At 45.8% G+C, this 25,530-nt stretch overlaps 1 protein-coding gene across 1 annotated transcript in view; it reads right to left on the bottom strand.

Annotated features, from left to right (window-relative positions):
- Positions 1–2,232: 2,232 nt before the first annotated feature.
- Positions 2,233–25,530, bottom strand: part of OPTN (optineurin) — a 44,730-nt gene continuing 21,432 nt past the window's right edge. The window contains exons 7-14 of the mRNA XM_015417233.1: positions 24,069–24,168; positions 17,816–17,931; positions 16,763–16,912; positions 13,782–13,875; positions 11,972–12,130; positions 6,877–7,007; positions 5,284–5,366; positions 2,233–3,286 (exon numbers count right to left, since the gene is read on the bottom strand). Coding sequence (XP_015272719.1) covers positions 3,168–3,286; positions 5,284–5,366; positions 6,877–7,007; positions 11,972–12,130; positions 13,782–13,875; positions 16,763–16,912; positions 17,816–17,931; positions 24,069–24,168 — 952 coding nt within the window. The 3' untranslated portion in view covers positions 2,233–3,167. The remainder of the gene's footprint in view (positions 3,287–5,283; positions 5,367–6,876; positions 7,008–11,971; positions 12,131–13,781; positions 13,876–16,762; positions 16,913–17,815; positions 17,932–24,068; positions 24,169–25,530) is intronic.

Raw genomic sequence — 25,530 nt, 5'->3', positions numbered from 1 at the left:
TTCATGCAGCGGATTCATGCACAGCGGGAGCGAGAGGGCAAGGGGTAGCAGTCCCAGGGAGAGGAAGCAGCACCCCCCCTTCCCTTTCCTCCTCCCCTATGGCCTACAAAAATTCTCACAAGGACTTTCCTCCCATGGAGAGCTAATCGGGCTAACGGGGAAAAAACACCACCACAGTGTGCGGGGCAGAGGTGAGGCATGGGAGGGGGGAGGTGAGAAGAGTACATCATGCAAAATGCTGGCCTGGATGAATCACAAGTGGGAATTAAGATTGCTGGGGAAAAGATCAACAACCTCAGATATGCAGACGATACCACTCTAATGGCAGAAAGTGAAGAGGACCTAAAGAGCCTCTTACTCAGGGGAAAAGAGGAGAGCGCAAAAGTGGGCTTGAAGCTCAACATCAAAAAAACTAAGATCATGGCATCCGGCCCCATCACTCTTTGGCAAATAGAAGGGGAAGTCGTGGAAGTAGTGACAGACTTCACCTTCCTGGGATCCCAGATCACCGCAGACTGTGACAGCAGCCGTGAAATTAAAAGACGCCTGCTCCTTGGGAGGAAAGCGATGGCGAACCTAAACAGCATGATAAAAAGTAGAGATATCACCCTGCCAACAAAAATCTGCATGGTCAAAGCAATGGTATTCCCAGTAGGTCATGTAAGGCTGCGAGAGTTGGACTATAAGGAAGGCCGAGCGCCGAAGAATAGATTCTTTTGAACTATGGTGCTGGAGAAGACTCTTGCGAGTCCCTTGGACTGCAAGAAGATCAAATCAGTCAATACTAAAAGAAATCAACCCTGACTGTTCCCTGGAAGGCCAGATAATGAAACTGAAGCTCAAATACTTTGGCCACCAAATGAGAAGGGAGCACTCACTGGAGAAGACCCTGATGCTTGGAAAGATTGAAGGTCAAAGAAGACGGGGACGGCAAAGGATGAGATGGTTAGACAGTGTCAAAGATGCAACAAACATGAAATTGAGCCAACTTCAGAGGACGGCGGAAGACAGGAAGGCCTGGCGGGAGCTGGTCCATGGGGTCGCGAAGAGTCGGACTCGACTGTGCAACTGAACAACAACTGTGCTCTGGTCTGCAAGCAGGCAGCCATTGGCTATGTGGTATCCCGTGAGACCTGGAGCAAGCTTGAAGCTATGGGGAACTGCAGAGATCTGTAACTAGCTAAGCTTAAAGAGCCTGTCCTACTCTAACAGCTGGTAGGGCATGTATAGCAAGAGGGACAGAGGATTTGTGTTTTCCCCCAACTTCTGTTTTCCTTGCTCAGATCTGGTGCTGTACTAAAAGTATGCGTGTAAACAATTTCTTTTTAATAAATGCTTTAAACTGTTGATGGCTGGGAGTGGTTCTCTGTACCACATAGACCTCCACCATTTTAGACATGCTGTTTTAAAAGGAGCTCCAGGGGGGATGGCAAGCGGCTATTCCTCTGAGGGCACCCAAGGCAGTAAAGCATCCCCATGGTAAACCAGGCACTGGGTAGTGGGAGACTCAGGCAAGGCCTCAGAATGGATAGAAAGCTTGGGGTCCTGATCCTCCCAGTGGGAAATCCCTACAATGATCAAGTGGTGGCGGTGAGCTGCCCTGAGAGTGAAAGAAAAGCCCCTCCAGGGAGTCGGGAACCCAAGGAGGACAGAACAAGACCTGCAGGCCATACTGCTTAACTGAGCATTCTGGATACTCAAGGGCTGGATAACACAGCTCTCACTGTACTTCCAAAGCAGGTGCACCCCCACCCCCCCGCTAGTAATTCTGCAGCTGTTCAAAGCAATCATATTTCAGAGGGCTTTTGGGGTCTGGGTGCTAAATAATTAAATTAGCTAACAACAAGTCTAACTAATGACTAATTTTATTCTGTGACCCTGACACTGATCTTAGGGCTATTGTTCTGCTGGTTTTGCATCCTGTTTTTTCATTTCCATGACTCCTGGAGATTCTGTAGGATGAAGGAGCAGGATAGAAGTGTTGTAAAGAAACAAAAGGATCAGATCAAAGCACAGTGTTTTAAAACATGGTTTTATTTTTTCTTTACAACAACATGTCAGTTTCCTTTCATGTTATATATTTTTGATTTCAAGAAATATGAATCAGGGTGAATATTTTTACACACTTTTTTTAAAGGGGCAAAATGTACCAACAAGATGCATCTTTTTATTTTCAAGTAATTTAATCATATCACTACGGTTAAAAAGAACAATAAACCAATGTATTTACATTACTAAGGTATCCTTGTAAAAAAAGAGAGAATAAGATTTTGTTTCAAGTATTCAGTAAGTATAGTATGCTATAAAAGGAGTCTCAAATATATAGTATTAATTCCCCGATTAGAAATGAGTTGAACTGACAAGTGAAATCAGAACTCAGTTTGGCTCCTTGACATTTCTTGTCCACATCCTTTTCAATTCCACACTTACTTAACAAGACCAAGACTCAGGCAGCCGTTTGCACCATCTTGGAGAGCGCAGGGCACACACAGCAGCTGAAGGAGGCCAACACCATGTTCAAGAATGTGACAATGACATACTACCAGTGAGCCACAGCCTCCAGTACAGGATCTTAGGACACCTGAGCTCAAAAATTTCTCTTCCTGACTGAACCGACCACCAAAACGTCTTTCACTAATTTACTGGCTTAAGTGCAAACCTGTACACGAACACATGCTCATGCCTCAACACGTGGGCATAGAAACTCAAGCAGATGCATAGGACGCACCTGAGACAAGCACATAGGGACACAGGCTGCTGTACCTATGTGGGCATATATCAGACTGCACAGATGCACAATCATGTATGGGCACATACATACGTTCAGCTCTTAATGAATTCACTAGAACGAATTTTCTTTTGTCCTCTGTAGTTCAAATAGTCATTACAGTGCCAGGTTCTTTAGCTCTAATGAATTAAAATCCCAGCTTGTTGAAGAGAGACGTGATCACAGCTTTCAACGAGAATAATTCTTCCCCCCCAAGCTAAATGATTGGTACAAATATTGAAAAATTAAAAAGGGATGAACATATCCTCTTGAAATCAATAGGAAAATGTGCAGATTAGTTTTCAAAGACTATGCTCTCTCTATTTGAAGGCTGTTGCTGTTGGATATATGTTTGCTGATAAAGTGCAGTTCTTGCTTATACGCATTTTGAGGACAGAGCTTAGATGATGCAGTCCATAACATGTATCTGAAGCGTGTCTATATCAGGAAGAATCACTCCACATTTGGGGCAAGAATGTATTGGGATATTCCTCTGCTGCCAGACCTGTTCTTCTGTTTCTGCAGGGACAGATTTTTCACTTTTAAGAACAACGTAATTTGTAAAAATATGGAAGATAGAAACCTTAATGGCTGTTGACCAGGAGGGTTAGGTCAAATCCTCTTGTTGAAAGTTTCCACAGAGAGTCTAATCCTATTTCCCAAAACTGGGCATAAACCCTACTGGGATTCTGAAGGATGGTTCAGGGAGACAGGATGGAAGCTGCTCTATCTCCCCGTATAAAGACGATTTAAAGGCAATTGTGATGTCCAGGTTGTACCTGGCAACCTGAATGGATGCAGGCTATTGGGCATCCAGGGTGGGGGTTTCCATGGGCCTGGGACCTCTCTTAGAAAAGGAAGTGGAGGGACAGGAGTGTAAACAAGGGTGGAGAGCAGGAGTGCTTGCTCAGGGACCAGGGACCAGAAGGCACATGAGACAGAGCCTCTGCCTGCATATGAGGTAAGCATTGCCCCCCCCACACACACACACAGTGTATTCATCAGCATTCATCTTTACTGCGTAGTTTGAGTAAATATGCATTTACTTGTCCACTGCCTTGCCTTCCGAAAGTTATTCCATTTACAGCTCATGTATAGTGATGCTTCTGAGAGAACCAAAACTAGGGCCTGCTTAATCTCTGGGCTACAACTGATATCCAAAACAAGGCTTAGTGGATAGTGCTGAGTGGATAGGGAAGGTCTCTGCCTTCAGATCCCTGCCAGCCATAAAACTAGGGAGGTGCAGGGAGAGACACGATTATTGTAATAATGTTAAAAAGGATTAATGAGTTACACGGCTCACAACATAGTTTGCATATTAAAAGTAATTATGATTTTACTTTTCTTGTTAGAGGGTTGGGTTTAAGTTGAGGAAAGGGTGAAAGGGCAGAGGATGTCTCCACATAAGGCTGGATAGGCATTTTATTGATGAATAAGAGGAGAGATCATCCACCTTGTTTCAGTTTGTATATATTTGCTTCTTTCCCCCTCTCCTGATATGACTTGTGAGACATTTTGATATGAACACCAGTCCTTTCTGTTCCCAAATCTCATATACATTAATATAGTGTGCAACTGTATAGAAAAAATTAAGGCTAAAAGTAATGTATAATACAATGACATCAAAATCCATCACAGAAACCCCAACCTGGAGCTGGGGAGGGGGCATGGAGAAGCAACATATATGTATTTCAATTAATTAAGGTTCCAGTGGGCTTAAAAAGTCTAATTCTGTGTTGGACAATCCTCAGCCATCAGGCTTTCTGAAAATATTTAACACTCTATTAGCTGTGGTACTTCACATGATGACTGAAAACCTCTCTCTCTCTACACACACACACACACACACACATGCGATCATACCTCAGGACAGCACACACCCATTAGTTAAACATGTATACATTTTAAAAAATGTGAACTGTCCCCAAGAGACCAGTGCCCAGACTGGGACTTTGTAGACTGAAGGTTTCTCCATTTAAAAAAAGGATTACTAGCTAGCCTTTACCTTTAGTCTGAAACGGTATACCCCAGAAAGAAGGTTTAGTGCCACATTTGCTGTTTATGAACACTACTTCTATGAAAGTGACTTGGTAACACAAGGGATTTGTCCAAATTCCCCTGAATATTCCCTGGGTTCTTGCAAGTGGATAGAACCAGTGGACAACCTGTAGGCTTGAATCCAGCTGAAAATCAGTGCTGACAGAAGGATGACTTCACCTCCCTTCTTCTGCTGCAGGCCCAAGTGCACCCTGAAATACTGGTTCTGGAGAACAGGGGGAGCCCCCCAGGAACAGCAATTGGGGGCACAGTTGGAGATCTGCTGCAGGATGGGGGAAATTGGCAAAAATCAGACACACTCCTTCCATCAAAGGAAATGTTTGGCAGGGTCCAACCCATGGTTTGCCTACAGCTGTCCAAACAGATATTTGTGTTTGGAAGGATGAGATGAACCAATCTTCAGAAGTGTTCACGAGCATGATTATGGGTTCCAAAAGCTGCCATTCTTTTAATCTTACCTTCTTGGTTAAAATTAGCTATGTTGTCTTGACCTGAGAGAATTCTAGCCCTATGGCGAGTCTGCAATTCTGCCAAGGAGTTCCTGAAGAGAACAAATGAAAAAAGGTAATACTATGTTAGGCCAAACCAGAAACACTAGGAGTTTTGAGTCTGGACCAACGATTGTTTAAAATTCAGTTTTCTACTGCATAGGAACACAATTCAGCTCAGGACCCTGAGATGTGAGGAGGGGTGGTTTAGCCTTCTCTCTGCACTGTTTTCTTAACCTGCACCACTAATCATGGCTGACCCCACCTGCCATATTTATTTACTTCATTTATACCCCACCTTTCTTCCCAATGGGGACCTAAAGCATCTTACATCATTCTCCTCTCTTCCCTTTAATCTTCACAACCAACCTGTGAGGTAGGTTAGGCTGAGTGTGTGTGACTGGCCCAAGGTCGCCGTTGACGACGACACACTGCATACCAAAAGCTGTGAGGGCAGGGAACAGTCTGCTTCCCACGGGCACAGCTGATCCTTGTCTGACACCTCTTGCAGCCTGGTTTAAACTGAGCAGCCAGAGGAGCCAGCCCCAGCCGAAGCAGCACAGAACTGTCAGGTCCCACCGTCCCGGCCAATCTTGGGCTGACTTCCTCTTGCAACTCAGTTGAAACCGAGCAGCAAGAGGAGCCAGCCCCAGCCAAGGTGGTGTGGAGCTCTCGCCTCCTGCCACCCTGGCCAATCCTGGGCTGACGTCTCTTGCCACTTGGTTTAAACTGAGCGGGAAGAGGAGCCAGCATGAGCCGAGGCAGCACAGAGCTCTTAGCCCCTGCTGCCCCGGCTGATCCTTTCTTGTTGCTCAGTTTAAACTTCCAGCTCCTCCAGGCTGCGCACGGGACTGCCTTGCAGCTGGCCTCTGCCCAGCTGCTGCCCAGGCCGTCCTGGGGCTCCCACACCTCCACCCCTTGATTCTGCTGCTCTGGCACCACCCATCTGGGCCCTGCCAGCTCTCCTGCCCCCAGTGTGCTGCCACCCTTGGCCTGCTTGGGCCCTGCTACAGCGCTTCCTCTCCCCCCCACACTTCTGATGGCCCCTGGCCAACTTTTATGAGCCTGGGTGGCCAGAGTGGGCCCTGCCACCCTGCCACCGGTGGCCTGGCCTTCCTTCTGGCCCGGCCTTCCTTCTGGCCCGGCCATGTTTACTTCCAACCATGGGCCATATTTCCATCCTCGCACTGTCTGTGTGTGGGTGAGGGGCTGATGGCAGCCACTCTCTCTCAAGCTGGAGGCCATCCACAGTGCAATGCTAAGCAGAGCTATGGAGCTGAAGTCAATGGGCTTAGAAGGGTGTAACTTTGCTTAGGATGGCACTGCTGGTGACCTCACAGCCAAGGGGACATCTGAACCAGAACGTTTCCAGTTCACACCTCTCAGTCTTAACCATCTTGCTGGAACCACTGTCAGATTTCTTTAACAAGTTTAGGAAGGGAGAGGTTCTCCCTAAGGGATGTTTTTTTAAAAAAACAACACACAACGTAATAGATCAGTCACATTCTCCTCCAGCAATTACAACCAAGCACACTGTACTATTTCCCCTTATGCATTGCTTACCTGCTGTGATCTTCACGGTCATGTTTCTCAGCCAGCAAGTAGGCTAACTGCACAGTTAACTGTTCTTTTTCCTCATGGATCTTTTCCCGTGCTGCTCTTTCAGCATGGAAATCAGAACAATACAGCTCCATCTGAGCAGAAAACAAAACAAAACAAAGAACAGTTTCTCTTTTGCCCCAAGGTCGGGGTTCCTACCCGGGGCTGTAGCTAGTCTGGGGCGTACAGGGCGATGCCACCTCCTGAATTTTCAGCACGCCCACCAAATCTTAGAGTTTGGGGTATGAGCCAGGAAGCATTGCTTTTGCAGTGTGGGGATAACTCCACCACTGGCTGAAGCCTTCCCTCGTCTCCCCGCCCTGCTTTCTTGGACTGGTGGTGCACCAGCTGCCAGGCCAGCACCAGCTGCCAGGCCCTTTCCCCGCAGAGCCTCCTTTGCTCCCGTTGTGGTTCTTCTTGTTCACCGGGGGAAGCGTGTCCTTGCTGGCTCACCGTGCTGTAGTGGGAAGGGCAAGGGGGCCAGCTGAGAGAGGGCCGGTCCAAAAGGCTGAATAGGGTTGCCAGCCTCCTGCTTTTACAACTGATCTCCAGCTGACAGAGATTAGCTCCCCTAGAGAAAATGGCTGCTTTGAAGGGTGGACTCGATGGCATTGTACCATGCTGAGGCCCCTCCCCTCCCCAAACCCCCGCCCTCTCCCGGATCCAACTTCAAAGTCTCCAGGTATTTTCCAACCTAACCCTAACCTGGCAACTCTAAGGCTGAAGTTGCAACTGGGGAGCGAGGCAGAGATGGAGAAGCTGGCCTTCAACAACCCCTACCTGGCGAAGCCAGGCTCAGTTAAGTTTAATCCCCTCTCCCCTCCCAGCCATGGCTGCAACCTTAGAACATTTACCCTCAGTGAAAGGGTGAGGGCGGTTTCTAATCTGTCTCTTGCACTGCCCAGTATGTAACCACTCCTCGATTTCTGCTTGCACCCCCCCCCCCCATGATTTCCTCGAGGGTGTTTCTTCACCTCCAGGCCTTTTATTGCACGTTTCAAGACTGCAGAGAGGGTGTAAATGCATGCTGGCACAATAAACAGTGCACCGGGAGACTTTGTGGCCCAGTCTGCATCTAGCATTTGCTCCACTGTTTTACCAAACCGACACTGGAACAAAAATCCCCCTCTACATTGCATGCCACTTTCACTTTGATTGATTGTTGGATTTCATGGCGGTGTCCAGATTGCATGCCGCTTTCACTTCATTTGATCTCTCGGTTTTATGGTGGCTGTCTGCATAGATTTATGGCTGTTTTATGGCCCTTCAGGGGTGACTCTGCAGTCAGCACAGCGTTGGCCCGGGGTATCTGAATGTGGTTTTGAGCCACATCTTTTTCTGTTCCAGTGTGCGTTTGGTAAAACAACGAAGCAAATGCTAGATGCAGATTGGGCCTGTGTATCATTCAGAATTAAACTGGAGTTCGGGAATCGCCCTCCAAGACTAACAGAATGTATTCCATTGACTCCCAGAAGTTTATGCTGGAATAGATCATCAGTCATTAAGGGTGCTTGGTGGACTCCTGTTTCATTTTGATACAAGAGCCAACTCTGGGACTAGTACCTATAGTGCAGAACTGCTTCTGTACCAAATGTATTCATTTATGCCCGACATGTAGGACTGGGCTGCCCTCATTTCAGACTCCTGTTTTCATTGAGATTAAGTTCAGTGGAACCTGGTGGACTTTTCTTCTGATTAAATGGCACCGTGTGCGCCCCCCCCCCCACTGTCAGGTGCCTCCATTCTTCTTTCTCCCCCACCCCTCCTCCATCCAGCGCCCTCCCACTGAAAATCGTCTAGCTAAGGGGCTGTTCCTACCCTTTTATCATAAAGGCCCATAAGCAGCTGAAGCCTTTGAACACATACACAGAAGTAAAATCCTATTGAACTCAATGGGATTTACTCCTGTGTCAGTATCCATAAAATCACAGCCATTATTTTAAGGTGTTCACCTGCTCGATGCAATAGCTCAGTCACGGCGGGTTAAAATGTCTCCTCTACACCACAAACCTGTGAGAAAGAGGTGACTGAGGAATAATGACTTGCACAAAGCCAACAAGTGAGTTTCCTGACTCAACAAGCAGACTTCCGAACCCCTGTGCCAAGCAGGTATGACAGATTGCACAGAAAAGCAGGCTTTTTAAAATGCTGCTTGTGTCCAAGAGTCAGGGAGTTCATGAGTTAATCTTCCATGGAGAGAAGAGCTTATGTGATTGGCTGCTCTACTCACTCTGATTGGCCAACACCAAATGAGAGAGGAAATAAAACAGCTGACCTGGAGGGAAAAGAGGGCTTCCACAATTTGGTCTTTCACCTTTTGAGACACTTTCGGTCTTGGTCTGCAAACTAATGTCTGGATCAGTAGCCAGAGGGTTTGGCTTCTGGAAGAGACATTTGGGAGTCAGTGTTTTCCGACAGGCAATAGTCAGAAAAGTACTTCTACAGAGAGAAGAAGAGAAACTCCATTGTCTTAAATATATTAAAATTGCTGAGGGAGAATTTAGATTCTCAGTCAGGAAAGCTACAGAACAGCCTTATACAGACAAAGGATACTGGAGAAGGATTTGGCAGAAGGTCTGGGTAGTTAGAGTGAACTCCCATGGAAGCCAAATAGTAAAAGGAGTTATTGCTTCTAAGGGACAAGGAGAATAACTTCCTGCCAGTGAAAGGGGTTGGGAAGAGAAACCTGGTCTGTGATAAAGGGGAGACACTTAGACACCTCAGGAGTTAGTGAAAAGCTGTAATATCTACAGGAAAACCTAGAACTCTGAAGGAAGAAATCTAGAAACTTTAAGCAAATGCTGTCCTCCAGAAGAAAGGTTAATAAGAACTGTGTTAGTGCTGAAATATACTAAACAAGTACCTGTCAAAGAAAGAACTAGAAAACCTTGAAACAAAACTACAAATACACACTCTTGAATGTTCTAAGAATTCAGCTCTGTATATATTAGAAAGTTTTTACCTCAGCAATCTCAAAACCTTGAATAGTCCTATTATACATATATTCCCTAACTGTTTAATAAAATCATTATTCTGTTTTTGAAAGTTAATTTGCCTCAAGTGCCATTTCACAAGGGTTTATAAAACATGACAGCTCCTACCTTTCCCACAAGTTCCTGTACTGGATCTAAAGCCTAAACCAATATCTAAACAAAGGGTGGGACAGTTTCAAGTTTATATCAGTAGAGAAGATGTACACACTACTGTAAAGCAACTCAGACACTGAGGGGAACTGAAGTTTGGGCAGGAAACATCTGCTGGACCGTTGGGGAGAAATAGGGGTACATCATAGCAGGTAAAGCGCCAGGGTCAAGCATGCAAGTAATCAAGTCATTAGATGTCAGTTGCACAGCTGTCTGCTATTGTGCCTCTTCTATACAAAAATCTGCAGCAAGCCCAATTTTTAAATTCTGCTTTCAGCTTTAGATCTGCATTTGTTAAGTGGACATTATAGCAATGCTCCTCATGGGGCCCTGTTGAGAAAAAATTTCTTTCCCTCCTGAGTCCTGAGCACCTTGACCCTTAAGGTTTAGGGTACATCTGAGCCCCAGAGACCTAAACATTTTGTTGCCTGTCACTGTTTCTACTGGCCAGCAAGACTCGGCATTCTGATTTCCTGCTGCAGAGAGGCACAGTCTGCCCTTCCCTCTGGATTCCAATGGCCAGTGAGGGGTTTTACATGGACAGTGACAGACAATGGAGCTGTCTCTCTCTCACACATTCACACACGTTATTATCCCTCCCCTTCTCCAAATAACTTGTGTGTCCTCTCCTCCAGCTCACTCTCACAACTGTCTTCTGAAGCAGGCAAGGCCAAGAGAGAGTGACTCGTCAAAGGCCAGTCAGTGAGCTTCATAGACTGGGAGGTTTACAACCAGGTCTCCCTAGTCCACTATACCACACTGATATGGAATCCAAGAATGGCATCCACGCTAAGCCCCGATACATGACACAGCTTGTTGCTGATGGAAAAGGGACACTCTCAGTTTCCCAATATTACTGGCAACTTCTGAGCAATGTATTTCTCTGACAGTGGTGCACAAGGCTCTCCTGACCACCAGAATTACACCTGGCAGATTGGATCCCAGGGAACCATCCCTGTAGTAGAACTGCTTTGTCCTGATGGAAGGCACCTTCTGCCAACACAATAAGCCTCTTGTATCGGGGGAAGACTCCTTTTGCAGGAGGACAGTGCTTCCTCTAGTAGAACGGACTGGATTGGTGCCCCCCCCCCATCCCCCATACTGGGGTCCACATTTGTGGTAAAGGTATTCAATGTGCAGTGCTTCCAAACAAGTTGTTATTCATTTGCCTTGGCTCCTATGGCTCTTGGTAAGGTTTCAGCATGGCTCAGAATGCTGACTCGGTTCCCCATCCTTGTTTCCACACGTGGCACTGGCACTTAGTAGGAGAACACCTGTACCTGTCAACATGTCTCTCTGCCTTGAAGTACCTCACACACATACAAGGGAGGGCCAGTTGTATTACTCCTCATATCAGTCATGCAGGGGAGGGCCAATAGTATCATCCCCAGGTTGCAGATACAGGGGTGGGGGTGGGGAAATGAGGCTGGAAGCAAATGGGTTGTCTAAGGACAGCTAGTGGGTTTGTGGCAAAGGCAAGATTTATTACAATGTTATATGTCTTACAGTGTTCCCTATTCCATTGCTAAAGTCTGTAATCTACCTAGAGTCTCAGTGAGAAATGCAGACAATAAATAAGTAAATAAAATGAAAGACCTCCCAGATCACAGCTTCTACTTTTAGTCCCCTTGCTCCACCAGCAAAGTGCCACAGCAACCCTGCAATCTGGTCATCCCAAACGGTAAAATGAGAGCATATTAAGAAAGACAGGAGGCACAATACCATGCATGGTTTCCAGAAATTCCTTGTCATTCCTCTGAAAGGAAAAACCCACATATACCCTCTCATCTTCCCTTGGCAGGAACACGAATGGTGTCTTGCTTACTGCTTATTTCACACCATGCTCTATCGACACCTTGCCCACAGTGAAGGAAAGCTCTTTGTACAGGCAGAACTGGCATTTACGGGAGCCAAACCTGAGCCCGGAGGACTGCCACTGTCTCCAGTTCTTCCTCCTGCTTGGCAATGGCCTGCTTCATTTCATCTATCTGGAGCTGTTTGGTAGCCAGCGCTTTCTCAGCAAGCTCCAGCCTGTGCGTCAGTTCCTCAGCCACAGCCTTGTCCACCCTCTCGGCCTGCAGCAAGTGAAGGGGAATCAGAAACATCCTGTGAAATCGAGAGGCTCAAGACACACCTGTCGGTTTCCACAACCCAAATTCTGCCCATGGTTTTGCTTTGTGCAGCAGTCTAACCCTTATTAGGCCCAACAGAGACATCCTGCCCTGCCCTACCCTGCCCACCTTGAAAAGAATGAATTATTAGAGGAGGATTCAGCAGCACTGTACCACTATTTCAGGCCACTGTTCAAAAGGTACCCAGTCATCCCTCCTGCCCCCTAGTCCACCTCAAAAGATGCTTCTTGAGCAAGAAATGTGCCAGGCCGGACATCTCCAAGTACCACATTCTCCTCCTGGCCTTCTCTCCTTTTGTCATTTTCGCCTTTCTCTTAATTTTATGTTAAACAAATTATTCTGTTTATGAGTTTCTTTATTCCTCTGTTCATTGGAGAAACATTTATTAGAAATGGGTTGGGGAGGGTCAAGTACTTTAATGGGCAAAACCCCAATACTGCATGGTCCACTCTCTAATATCCTTCTTATTGCATTCTAGCTCTTTTATTAATGCTATTTAAGAAGCAGGTTGTGTCTTGTGTGATGTAGCAGAATTGCACAGTGGGAAGTCAAAGAGTGAGGCTGCAATAGAAACAATAACTGTTTCTGCAGCAGATCTTGACCCAGATGCTTGCTGTGACTTGTACATCCCTAACCCTAAGAAATCTCCATAATGGGGAAGAAGCCAAATTAAAGGAGGTGAAATAACATAGAGAAGTATTATGGCTGCTGCCTGACTTGACAAATGTCCAGTTGAAAACTAACATGAACATTTTATCCAGTTTATCAAGAACCAACACTGTAACACTACTCCAAATGTCCCCCCTTTCTTTGTACAACATTAAGATATGCTTAAAGTAAGAACTCCAACCAGAGCAATAAACAGCTCCCAAAGCACTATATGAGGAGCAATACTCCCTCTAAGCTGTGGAGTCTTGTGAGCAAAAATTCTACTTTGTGAGCTACTGGTATTAAAGTTGTGAGCGAGTGATTTGGCTACTGCACAAATCAGTTTGCTCTGGAGCCATCCTTCCTGAGCTAAGACAAAAATGTGTGAGCCAGAGGCTAAAAAACTGTGAGCTAGTTCACACTAACTCAGCTTAGAGGGAACACTGATGAGGAGTGGACCACTTCAGATCGAAGGAAGGGCCCGGCATATAAAAAAGCAGCCCACCTGCACAAAGAAAGCCTGATGTTGAAAAGAAAGTTAAACTTGAATGATTTTCTCTGACACATCTCTTATTACAAACACATCTGTGTTAACATTCAACATCTCAGGTATTCCATGTGCATTAAGGCTGCTGTGTTTGGCATTATTTTTTTAAGATGTGGAGCTACTCTGGTCTAACTCCACTGAAAGCAAAAGGTTTAGACTGGAGTTACACTGTCACACTGAAATCAGTAAGACTGACCTCTAGAGCAAAAGTCCGGTGGACAGAATACCAGCAGCCAAGCCAATTTATTTCATGCTGAAGCTCCCAGCTCCTTAACTACATGTACATTTTCAATATGTTCGTAGCTCCAATCCATTACACAGCCAGCCAGGAATTTTCACAGCATTCTGTTGCTCCCCTCTTTATACTTCATTAGGATTCCTCTCTACGCAGTAGCTCACCTCCTTGGCTTTCAGGTCTTCAGCTGTTTTCAAGGCACTGGTCAGCTCCGAAAGGAGCTTGCTGTATGCCTCCTGCAACTTATTAAACTTGACTCTGGGGGGAAGATAAGACAATCAGGCATGAAATACCATCTCTTTCTTACAATAATTTTTTGGAACGAGCAACTTTCATTTTTATATTCTCTCCTTCCCTAATAGCGTTTCCTCAAAGAAGTCTTGGTGTTCCTTTTAAAAGCAAACATATTAATAGACCATGTCTGTTTTGGGAGCATTTTACACAGCAGCCAGATAATGATTGCCCCTGACCATGTTTTCAACCAGGAGCCATAGACAATCTCAGGACTCTGATAAAGTATATTGGTTTGTCCCACCCTTTAGGTGTACGCTGAAAAAAGTCTTGGGTATACACCTAAACAATGTAATATATGAGGAGGCCCTTATGGCTGATTACACAACAATAGCTAACATATGGTCATTTCAACAAGAGGAAAATGGATGATGACTTTGAAATGCTTAAAGAATGTAGGACCTGTATAAAATGAACACACAAGTCATCATCAAGTCGTCTGTGCAGCTGTTCAGCTGAGCTGTGTTTGCAGGGAAGCTGCAGAAGTGAAACCTCTTTAGCTTTCTTTTCTAGCACTTTCTACAGTGCTAGGAGTGTTCCCACCTCCCCTCGGCTCGAATTGGATTTTTCTGCCCAAAAACATGTGACCAAAGGGCAGATAGTGCTCCCTCCCTCAGTCCACCATTTGCCACTGTGGAACCCAGTGAGTAAGGTCTGTGGGAAGAGGCCCAAAGCGGGAAAAGAAGAGAGGGATGCGTGCTTGCACAGAAGGCCACTTGATGAACAGTTACAGGTAAGTGCAAGTAGCTTCTGTGCAATCCCACATGGGAGAATAGCAAGTTTACCTGACACACAGGAAGAGGGTGTGGGCCGATTAGCAGAATAATGTCTGCAGCACTGCTTTCCCCACAGCTGCCTTGTTCCTGAAATCAATGCCAATCAAGTTGTGCCTCATCAAGGTGGAGGACATGAACCAAGTTGCAGCCTTGCAAACCTCAATCATTCAGCCCTTGCTGCAAACCGTAGCTGACAAATCTTTTGCCCTGATGGAATGGGCCTTCACTGGGAAGGGGCACAGGGTCTCAATCCTGCCATATGCACAATTAATGGCTGAAACCCCCCAACAGGACAGCGTCTGTGATGAAAGCACCTGCCACCTAGTGGGACCGGAGAAACATATGAATAAACAGTGACCTTGACAGAAGTCTTTTGTTCTTGTGAAAGGTGTAAAGCTGACACTGCTCTGGAGCGAAATTGTTATTTATTTCATTCAATTTGCTAGGCCCCCCTTCCCTGAGACAGAGCTCAGGGCAGCTTACATCAAAAGCAAATACAATATATGAGAAAATTAACACATTAAGCTATATTAAAACAATGAAAGGCTTGGCCTAAGTACTATCTTGTCTGCATGACACTTTATGGGGGGGGGGGGTCAGACCTCAGAGCCCTCACCTAGGCAGAAGTTATACCAACCAGAAAAGCTGTCTTATACGAAAGGAATGACAAATCACACATGGCCATAAGTTCAAACGGTTTATGTATTATCACGGACAGAACCAAAGATTAACTCCACTGGGGAAGCAGGGGGAATACCGGTGAGTAGAGGTTAGACAAACCCAGGGGTCATTTCGTAGAAAAAGAGGTGCAGGAGCTCATTAGCATAACTTATTTGCATATGCCACACCCCCTGACATCACCGGAAGTGTGTCAGAAGGCAACACCCACTGCTCAGATGCCACTGGACTGTTTTAGATTGCTACCTATTGGGGGGGGAGGGGGGAGGAACGTGCAGATCTGTCATCACAGAGGAGGGAGAGCTTGTACCTGAATAAAACCTGGTGTTAAAGGTGCCACTGGACTGTTTTGGACCAGGGGGACGGGGGAGCTCTGCAGCTTATCTGGCTGCTTCTTGCTCTGACTGAGGGCTGCTGGGGGCAGGGGGTGGGGCTTGTTGCATGTGCCCGCCCCCTGGGTTCTTTACTGCCAGAGCTCCGCTCCTGTGCGCTCCTGCAGGAAATGACCCCTGGACAAACCTACCAAAAATGCTTTGGACACAGCACTTGAAAATACAGTGGAAACCATCAAATCCCTCATGGAATGCTGATATGGCAGCAAGATGCACCTTGGCAGATGACCCCATTAAATCTACATCCCTTAGGGATAGTAGGTACAAGCAATGCTCCCTTGAAGCTGTGGAGTCTTGTGAGCAAAAATTCTACTTTGTGAGCTACTGGCATTAAAGTTGTGAGTGAGTGGTTTGGCTGCTGCATAAATTAGTTGGCTCTGGAGCCATCCTTCCTGAGCAAAGCAAAAATCTGTGAGCCAGAGGCTAAAAAACGGTGAGCTTGCTCACACTAACTCAGCTTAGAGGGAACGCTGGGTACAAGTAGATATCTGCCAGAGCACAAATGTCTGGCAACATTCCCTGTTCCTTTGCCCAGAGGTTAAACCTTTTCCATGTATACCCATAAGATATACGAGTAGATGGTTTGTGTGCAGAAATCAGGACCTGTGCTACTCTGGAAGGCCAAAGCCCAGGTACCTCCCCCACTCAGGTGGTTAGGTACAGGGACTTAACATTGTAGAAGTATACAGGTACCCCGGAAGGTGGTCTTCTGCCTCTGGGAGTGGAATATGGGTCCTATTGGATAGATCCCAAAGGATCGGGAACAAAAGTTGGCGAGGCCAGAATGGTACTATCAGGGTGGATCTGGGCTGGTCTAGGAGGCCAGACCACTGTGCTGGTCTGCTCTGAGTCTGGTTAACTGTCGTTAAGAACTGAAGCAAAAAGAGGGGGAGATTAAATGTAGGACAGAAAAACCCTTCTCTATGGGTGCCTTGACATGCTCAGGGCTGAACAGAGTCCTGGGGTGAAAAACACATTTGAAGGTCCAGTTTCTGGGCTCAGACTCACTTCTCTTCATTGGTTTTGACCTGTTCCAGCTTGATCTCTGACTGCATGCTCTCCACCTGAAGTTCCAGCTTCTTAATGGTATACAGCAGCTGCTGCTTTTCATCCAGATCTCCTATGCTGGTGCAGTGTTTCCTTTCAACCACCTGGCATCTGAGCAAAGGAGACAGAAGCGCACACATCTTTTCACAGCGCTCACTCCTGACAGTGCACATCATAGAATCATAGAGTTGGAAGGGACCTCCAGGGTCATCTAGTCCAATCATCACAGAACACTGGCTCATAAATGTCAATATTGACCTCCACTGTTTCTTCAATAGTTGCAATAGCACTGGAGACCCCTGTTGTTTGTGAAAGCAAAGACATGATGAGTGAAAGACAGACCTGTGCCTTTAAGCACCCACATCGATGAACCCTGGTTGAATCAGGACTGCCCCACCCCAGGCACAGACAACCATCCTTAAACAACAGTATCTTCACATGGATTCACCTGATCCTACAGAAAGCACCAATCCAACACTGAGGTACTCAAGGCAAACCAATCACCACGTAAAGTGGATATGCTTTTACAAACCGATCCACCAATTTGATTTTTTGTCTACATTCAGACTTTGGTTCATCCTGTGATGGAAATCGGGGCCGCCTTCTCCCATGGCTCCTAACGCAATATTCTCCCAAGATTCATACAGGTAATCTTGCTCCCACCCCATTGTTGAGGCTTTATCTCAAACCTGGGATGTTCTAAATGGCCCATCTAGTATATAATTAATATTTAAGACCTCTTGCCTTGGAGAAGGGGCTAGAGGGCCCCCACCCAAGCAAATGTCATTTTTGCCATCTGAGGCAGAGCAGCACATGTGGCTCCTCCCTGCTTGGCGCTCAGGACACAAAAGGCCCTCTGGCCCCGAGAGGAGGGGCTAAAACATTAAGCCAGCAATGAGGGCCAATAATGGGAAAGGGGGAGGAGGAGAAAGGGGGGATATAATTGGCTTGTTTTATAGAAAAAACAGTACAGAAACACAGTAAAACAAATAAATAATTTAACACCATTCTTACTTTTCTTGTAGCTTCTTCTGGAGCAGCTCAGCTTCTTTCAACTTAGCATGCGTCTCCTGAAGTTCTCTGAACAAGGCAGAAACTTGCAGATTTAGAGTTTCTACTTCATTGTCCACCTGCAAGGAACAGTCAAGAAGATTCCCTCATCCATATTTCAAGTCCATTATTGTTTATATATCCCTTGTATTGTAATTTTAATCTTTTTGTTAGAACAAGTTACAAAAACATGTTGCAAGTAACAAATAGCTAATTCCACAGTCTATATGTGAAGAGACAACTTGGCCCGTTCAGCCATTAGAAAAGAGAGACTCTCATGAGCAGCAGAGGCAGAATAAACATAAGTGGTTTTGCTGGCTTGAGGCAAGCCGCTTCTGGCAAGCACCTGTGACTGGCGTGAAGAAAGATCATTCTTTTAGGTGGGAAAAGAGTAGGATTAAGGGGATGGATTAAACCAGAGGTGTCGAACTCTTTTGTTATGAAGGCCAGATCTGACATAAATGTCACTTTTTCAGGCCGGGCCATGTGTACCATAAAATTTAATGTCAGGTACCGAAGATACGTATTTTATAAAAGACACAGGCAAACCTAATTAATGATATTATTTTTAGTCAAAATACAAACAAAAGCAATTGATTCTTAGCAGTGAAAGCAACTGATTTACTGGAGAACCCACAAAGCCCCAATAAATATGCAGGACTAGGTTTTTCCCAAGGGATACCATAAAAAGAAGGATATCTTACATTTCCATACAAATTGGTTACTTTTTGTATACATAGCACTATTATATATATAGAGAGAGAGAGCACTCATCTTCCTTGCAAGGAAATAAGGTAGTTTTTCAGCAACCCCCCCTTATGCCCAGCAACCAAGCACACTATGATCAGCCTCTCACTCTTTATTTCCTCTCTTCCCCCATCTTACCTCTGTGGAGCCTGAGGAGGCACACCAGACTCCCCCCTAGACCACCCCATCCCCACGAACAACAGCAATCCTGTGAGATGGGCCAGGCTGAGCGTCCGGACCCTGGTGACCCAGACGACAGAGTCCTGGCTCGGGGGTGGTGGTGGTGGTGGTCTGAACCTGGCTCTCCCAGATCCCCCCAACTCCCAGTTCTCATCCCTCCTGAGTTTCCCACAGAAGCAACAGGGCTGAGAGGAAGGCCTGATGGAGAGGCTGTTTTCAAAACCTCCAGGGGGTACTTTTTGTCCTCCTGTGACACCTTTTCCCCTCACAGGCTGAGAACAGGTGGAGGTGGGAAGGGAGGTCACTATTCCTCACCAGCCCCAACACTCACTCTGCCTCTTGGCTCTGCAGGTGTTCAGATATGCAGTGGTGACAGCAGCGCCCCTTTTCCCCTTTGCTCCTCCACTTGCTTCCAAGGCTGGGACATCTTTCCCCTCAGAGCAGCAGGCACAAAACAGCCCAGTTGCCTCCCAATCCGTGCACTGACCCTCTGCTTCCTCTCTCCCCCACCAGCCCCATCCCTTTGTTGGCAAACCACCACACCACATGCCCACTCTTGCTAACCCCCCTCACAGTCACCACTTGAAAAAATGTGAAGCTGACTTCGCTGCCATTCCCACCACACTGTTTTACCTCCCTAGCCATTTCCTTTCTATTTCTTGACAGCTTCAACCACACACACACTCACCCACTTCCCCCCCCCCCGAGCAGCCTCCTGCCTTCCCTGCCCTTGCACCAGTTGCTCGCAGGCCAGATAAGAGACCTGGATGGGCCAGTTCTGCCCCCAAAGTGATATGTTTGAAACCCCTGGATTAAACTGTCAGCAACCAGACTAGCCTGCTCTCATCAGATCTCAGAAGCTAAGTAGGATCAGCCCTGGTTAGTAATTGGATGGAAGACCACCAAGAAATGCCAGGGTGCCTGTGCAGAGGAAGGCAATGGCAGTCCATCTCTATTAGTCTCTTGCCTAACCTCTACGAGATTGCCATAATTCAGCTGCGATCTGACAACACTTTACACACACAATCCGGTACCTTCCTGCCCTTACTTTAAACCCATTATTGTAAGTCCTATCTTCTGCTGCCAACGGGAACAGCTGCCTGCTCTCCTCTAAGTGACAGCCCTTCAAATACTTAATGAGATGCATGCCCCCCTCAACTTCCTCTTCTCCAGACTAAACATTCCCACATCCCTCAGCCTTTTCTCATAGGGCTTGGTCTCCAGGCCCCCAATCATCCTCATCACTCTCCTCTCCACCTGCTCCATTCTGTCCACAACCTTTTTGAAGTGAGGCCTCCAGAACTGCACACAATACTCCAGGTGCGGCCTGACCAATGCAGTGTACAGCAGGACTATGACATCTTGCAATTTGGATGTTGTGCCTCTCTTGATACACCCCAAGATTGCATTAGCCTTTTTTTTAATCACCGCATCACACTGGCTGCTCATATTTAACTTACCGTCCACCCTTTAACCCAAGATCTTGTTCATACACACTGCTACTCAGAAACATATCCCCCATCCAGTATGCGTGTTCCTCATTTTTGTTACCCAGATGTAGAACTCTGCACTTATCCTTGTTAAATTGCATCTTGTTCCATCCGCCCGCTTTTCCAGAGTGTTCAGATCTCGTTGAATTCTATCTGTATCTCTGGTGTGTTTGATGCTGCTCCCAATTTGGTGCCATCTGCAAATTTAATGAGTAGCCCCTCCACACCCTCATCCAGATATCATTTATAAAAATATTGAAAAGTACCGGACCCAGAACCGAGTCCTGTGGCATCCCACTGGACAATTCCCTCCATTCAGATGAAATGCCATTGACAACTACTCTTTGAGTGTGGTTCTCCAACCAGTTCCCGATCCACCTAACTATCCTAGAGTCCAGTCCACAGTCCTTTATACCCATCAGAACATCATGGGGAACCCTGTCAAAAGCTTTACTGAAATCCAGGTAAACACATCAACAGCATTTCCTCGATCCAGTAAGCTCATCATTCAATCAAAGAAGGAAATGAGGTTGGTTGGCAGGACCTGTTGAGGACAAATGCGTGCTGACTTCCCCGAATCACCAAGTTGTTCTTTAGAGGCTTGTAGATCGATCCCTTTAAGATCTGCTCCAGTATCTTCCCTGGGACAGAGGTCAGACTGACTGACCTGTAGTTTCCTGGGTCATCCCTCCTCCTCCCTTTTTTGAAAATTGGGATAACATCTGTCCTCCTCCAGTCTTGTGGCAGAAAGGGCTCCAGGGCTGGCAGGTGGGAGAAGATCTAGTGTTTGCACCTGTCCAATGCAGGATCCAACCCTATCTGTTTAGATATGTGTTAATGCAATTAGTCTACAGCAATGCTTTTTAAACTGTGAGCAACCCCTTGGGCATTTTGAATGCCTGTGGCAATGAGAGAAAGACAGGAAAGTGATTAAGAGCCAGAGGTTTCTGTAACGTTTTCACCACATGCTGAAGAGGCAACCCATATTTCCAGTTTTGAAAATTGAAGCAGCTTGCTTCTTCGACAGCGAAAACAGCTACAATGGAAACCGCCAGCTGTGTGTATGTGATTCACTGCTGTGCTTGCATGTTGGTTCACTAGGGTGAAGCAACAAAGAAACAAAGCTGCTGAATTTTAATTTAGAAACCCTTCAGTCATCCCCCAATATAGCAAATCGCATTGAAACGAAGTACAGCAAACCATGACACACAAACAACTAGAACATGGGTTGTGAAAATAATGTTTACAAACCACATGACTTATGGTTCTCCTCCCATATTTCCTTTACATATTTATGGGAGGGTTTGTACCATCCTGTGATTGCCGTGCGTGTGTCTGTCTTTTCAACTGTTGATGATTTGTGCTATGGCTTCTCTGTAACACACTCCTAATCTGCCAGTTGCATAGAGCAGAAAGAAGAGTTTGTTCGAAGGGAATAAAGTATTACAAATCAGAATCCCACTACAGTACTTCATCTCTGACCTTCCCCAGGTATATATTCAAAGCCTTACACGTGTGAATTTCAATCAGAAAAGTATATACTTCTGGATACCTTTGTAAGCCAGAATTAAGTCATTTGAGGGGATAAGAAATCAGAACTTGGGTCATTGAGCAGTTGCATAATAATCCAGTAGTTAAGTGGTTCAGACGCTGAACTGCAGGCTGTGGAAGGTCAGTAGTTCAGCAGTTCAAGACCCGGGTGCCGCATGATGGAGTGAGCTCCCATCTCTAGTTCCAGCTCCTGCCAACCTAGCAGTTCGAAAGCAAGAAATTGCAAGTAGATAAATAGGTACCACTTCGGTGGGAAGGAAACAGCGTTCCGTGAGCCTTGGTGTTTAGTCATGCCGGCCACATGACCATGGAAACGTCTTCAGACAGCGCTGGCTCTTCGGCTTTGAAACGGAGATGAGCACAGCAACCCTAGAGTCGGATTCGACTGGCTTTCGAGCAAGGAAACCTTTACCTTTACCTTACCATATAGGTGATGGGCAATGACCCCCTCCAACAGGCCCTTTATAACTGCTGGTGGGAGCCTCCTTCTCAAGGTCCATCTCTGTGACCTTTTCTTTTGATTTCCTTGTCCTGCAGGCTCAGAAAACTGAGACCTCCCTCCACTGAGGCAGAGCTTTCCCATTGGCTCTCAGGAAGGGTCTTCTTGGCTTTCCAACAGAGCTCTTTCAGAATTCAGGCAGCTCTTTTAGCCAACCATCTCCAGTGGCTCAGTGGTAGGGTATCTGCTTGGCATGCAGAGGGTTGCAGGTTCAAGCCATGGCATCTCCAGTTAAAAGGGTCAGGCAGAAGGTGATGTGAAAGACTTCAACCTGAGACTCTGGAGAACCACTGCCAGCCAGAGTAGACAATACTGACCCTGATGGATGAGCGGTCTGACTCAGTACAAGGCAGATTCATGTGTACCTTTCTCTCAGAACTCTCCCTTAATTGACCTCCTCAGCTCTCTAGCTGTTATGGTGGTGGCGGCAGCAACAACAACAAAAAGAGGAGGAGAAAATTGGATTTATACCCCACCCTTCACTCGGAGTCTCAGAGTGGCTTACAAACTCCTTTCCCTTCCCCTCCCCACAACAAACACCTTGTGAGGTAGGTAGGGCTGAGAGAGCTCTGACGGAAACTGCTCTTTCAAGAACAGCTCTGACAGAACTATGGCTTGCTGAAGGTCATCCAGCAGCTGCGAGTGGAGGAGTGGGGAATCAAACCCGGTTCTCCCAGATTAGAGTCCATGCACTTAACCACTACACCAAACTGGCTCTCCTACACCAAACTCATCTACATGTCTCAGGTGTCCCCAGGCTCATCCCAGGGATGTGCCACCATTTTAAAAAGTGAGTTTCCAGCCAGGAAGTCATTTTAAACCGTTCAATGGGGACCCAATTCTAGTTTAGCCCACCACAGCACAGGGAAGGCCTCTTGCCTCCTCCAAGCACTATTTGCCATGCTTAAATGACATGTGCGTAGGGAAAGTGCAGGGAAATAATGCCCCCAGTGCCATTTCAGGGAGGAAAAACAGTGGGGTAACCAGGATCCCCTCCTCCCCCTAAGATGCGATGGTCCTGACCAGAATCAGCCCTCCACAGAGGTTTAAAGTGAGTTCCCAGACTGGACTTCACTTTTCAAAATGGCCACATGGACCCAGGGATGATTGTGTCTAGTTGGGCCAACAGTCAGCCACCAAACTGCTTCTAAGGTACAGGCTCTAAGAGACAGGAAGTCTATGGGTGTGCGGAGTAGAGTTCCCTCGCAAACTCTCCTCCTTCCCTCATTTGGGGTCTATATTGGCAAGAGTGGATCATTTGGAGCATTGGTGAAATGCTGCAGGTACTGCCACTGGGAGTTCTAGGAGGCCAAACCTCTGTGCTCCTCAGGGTTTGCCCAGTGGAAAAACTGAAGCATCACCCAGAAGGTCACAATGAAACATTCTTGAAACACAGTGTATGAGATCAGCACTGGCACTGATCAGTGGTTGGATGTAAATTATTAATACTGTGAGCACTTTAAATGTTTAAATGTTATGAATGTTTTAAGCTGTTTTAAAATGTTTTAAAAGTTTTATGCTGATTAGGTACATTGTACCGACTTCTGTAAGCCGCCCTGAGCCAGTTCGTTGGGAGGGCGGGGTATAAATACAAATAATAAATAAATAAACGAGCTGAGAGAATGAAGAAACACACTCCATTAGAAGACACCACAAGCATCCGGGGATCCCAGCAGAAAGAATGACAGATCTACACAAAAGCTGCCAATGAGAACACATCACAGTGTGGGAACCCAAAAGTGGTACTCACACTCTCTGCTCTGCCTTCTGTGTCATCACTCTTCTCCTCTTGTTCTGTCTGAGTGCCTCTTTCCAAATGGTTGTCTGCTTTCTTCTCCATCCTCAACAGCCTGTGAAACGTGAGAAGCCAGTTTCAGTTTTAAACATGTTAGTATTTCACTGGTGTTGCCAAGGATTTGCAACACAGGGGTGGAAACTAGTCAGAGGGTCAAAAATACTGATTTTACTGACCAAAATTCCAAAAAAACTGACCAAATACTATCTAAAAACTGACAAATTACTGAACAATTTAATGTCAGCCTATTTATAAACTAGCATTTTAAAAGTAAAACAAGGATGTCATTAAAAATTATTATCTGGCCTCCACCATCCCCATAGACAGCCATCACACACCTTTCTACTGAATTTTTTAAAATGAAGATAGGACAATGTTTTCATTATTGTACAAAGTTTAAGGCAACAAAAGATTCACTTTTAAAAACAATCACATACTGCAGATAATAAAGCAGCAAAACATATTAAAAACCATAGAGTAATCATTATGACAACAAAACATTATTACTGTAAGGTAAGACTTGCCTTTGCTTTTACTTTATCTTTGGTTTTTTGATGAAAAAATAAGTTATTAACAAACTCTTTCGTTTCTCGACAGTTTTCTGCACTGCATCCGCAAGCATTTTTTCTTGTCCTCTTCTTCCATTGCTTTCTCCACTCCTTCTAGCATGAGCTGTGCCATGTTGAATCCCACAATATCCTTTTTCTCAGCAGCCTCCTTTACACGTTTGGTTGCATCACTTAGCAGTGTTCAAGCAATCATCCTCTTCTCGTTCTGTTGTCTCAGCTTTTTACGTTTTGCTTCCTTCTCTTGTATACTATCCTTTTCACTATCTGTCTTCTTAAACCTTTCTAACTCCTCTGCCTTTTCCCCTTTCTTTCTTTTTTGCTCCTTCTCTTTAATGACACACTGTTAATCACAATATTTCTTGTAATGAACATGAGCTGCTCTTGCGATCTCTAAAAGCTCCTGTGTGATAGTAACATGGTATACCTTGTTTTCGTATACATGATATAAAGTTTCTTTGACCATTAGATGGGCATTCAAAGTTCTCTCTGACATCCTGGCCCTTTCATTGGCCAAAATGTGTCCAGATTTTGAAAACCCTCTTTCTATGTCTGCACTACCATGCAATAAGGATATTGCTGCTTTCACCACCTTGGTAACCATTGGGTATTCTGGACCTCCAGATGGATGATTCCAGTACATATCTATGTGGCAAGTTTTACTGGCAGTTTCACCTTCAAGTCTTTTTTTTTTAAAGATTTTATTGTTTTTCCATTACTACAACACTAAAACTACAGGAGTAAGGGAGTGGAACTCTAATACACTAAACAGTACAATTCTACTGGGAACTGGGGAAATGGAGCTAACAGGTGACACGATCTAGATTACATGCATTTTTAACTAAATCACC

The sequence above is a fragment of the Gekko japonicus genome, unplaced genomic scaffold (assembly GCF_001447785.1).
Source record: "Gekko japonicus isolate JY-2015 unplaced genomic scaffold, Gekko_japonicus_V1.1 scaffold1569, whole genome shotgun sequence".
Classification (NCBI taxonomy): domain Eukaryota; kingdom Metazoa; phylum Chordata; class Lepidosauria; order Squamata; family Gekkonidae; genus Gekko; species Gekko japonicus.
Note: the sequence above shows the minus strand (reverse complement) of the source record. Positions and strands in the feature narration are given on the sequence as shown.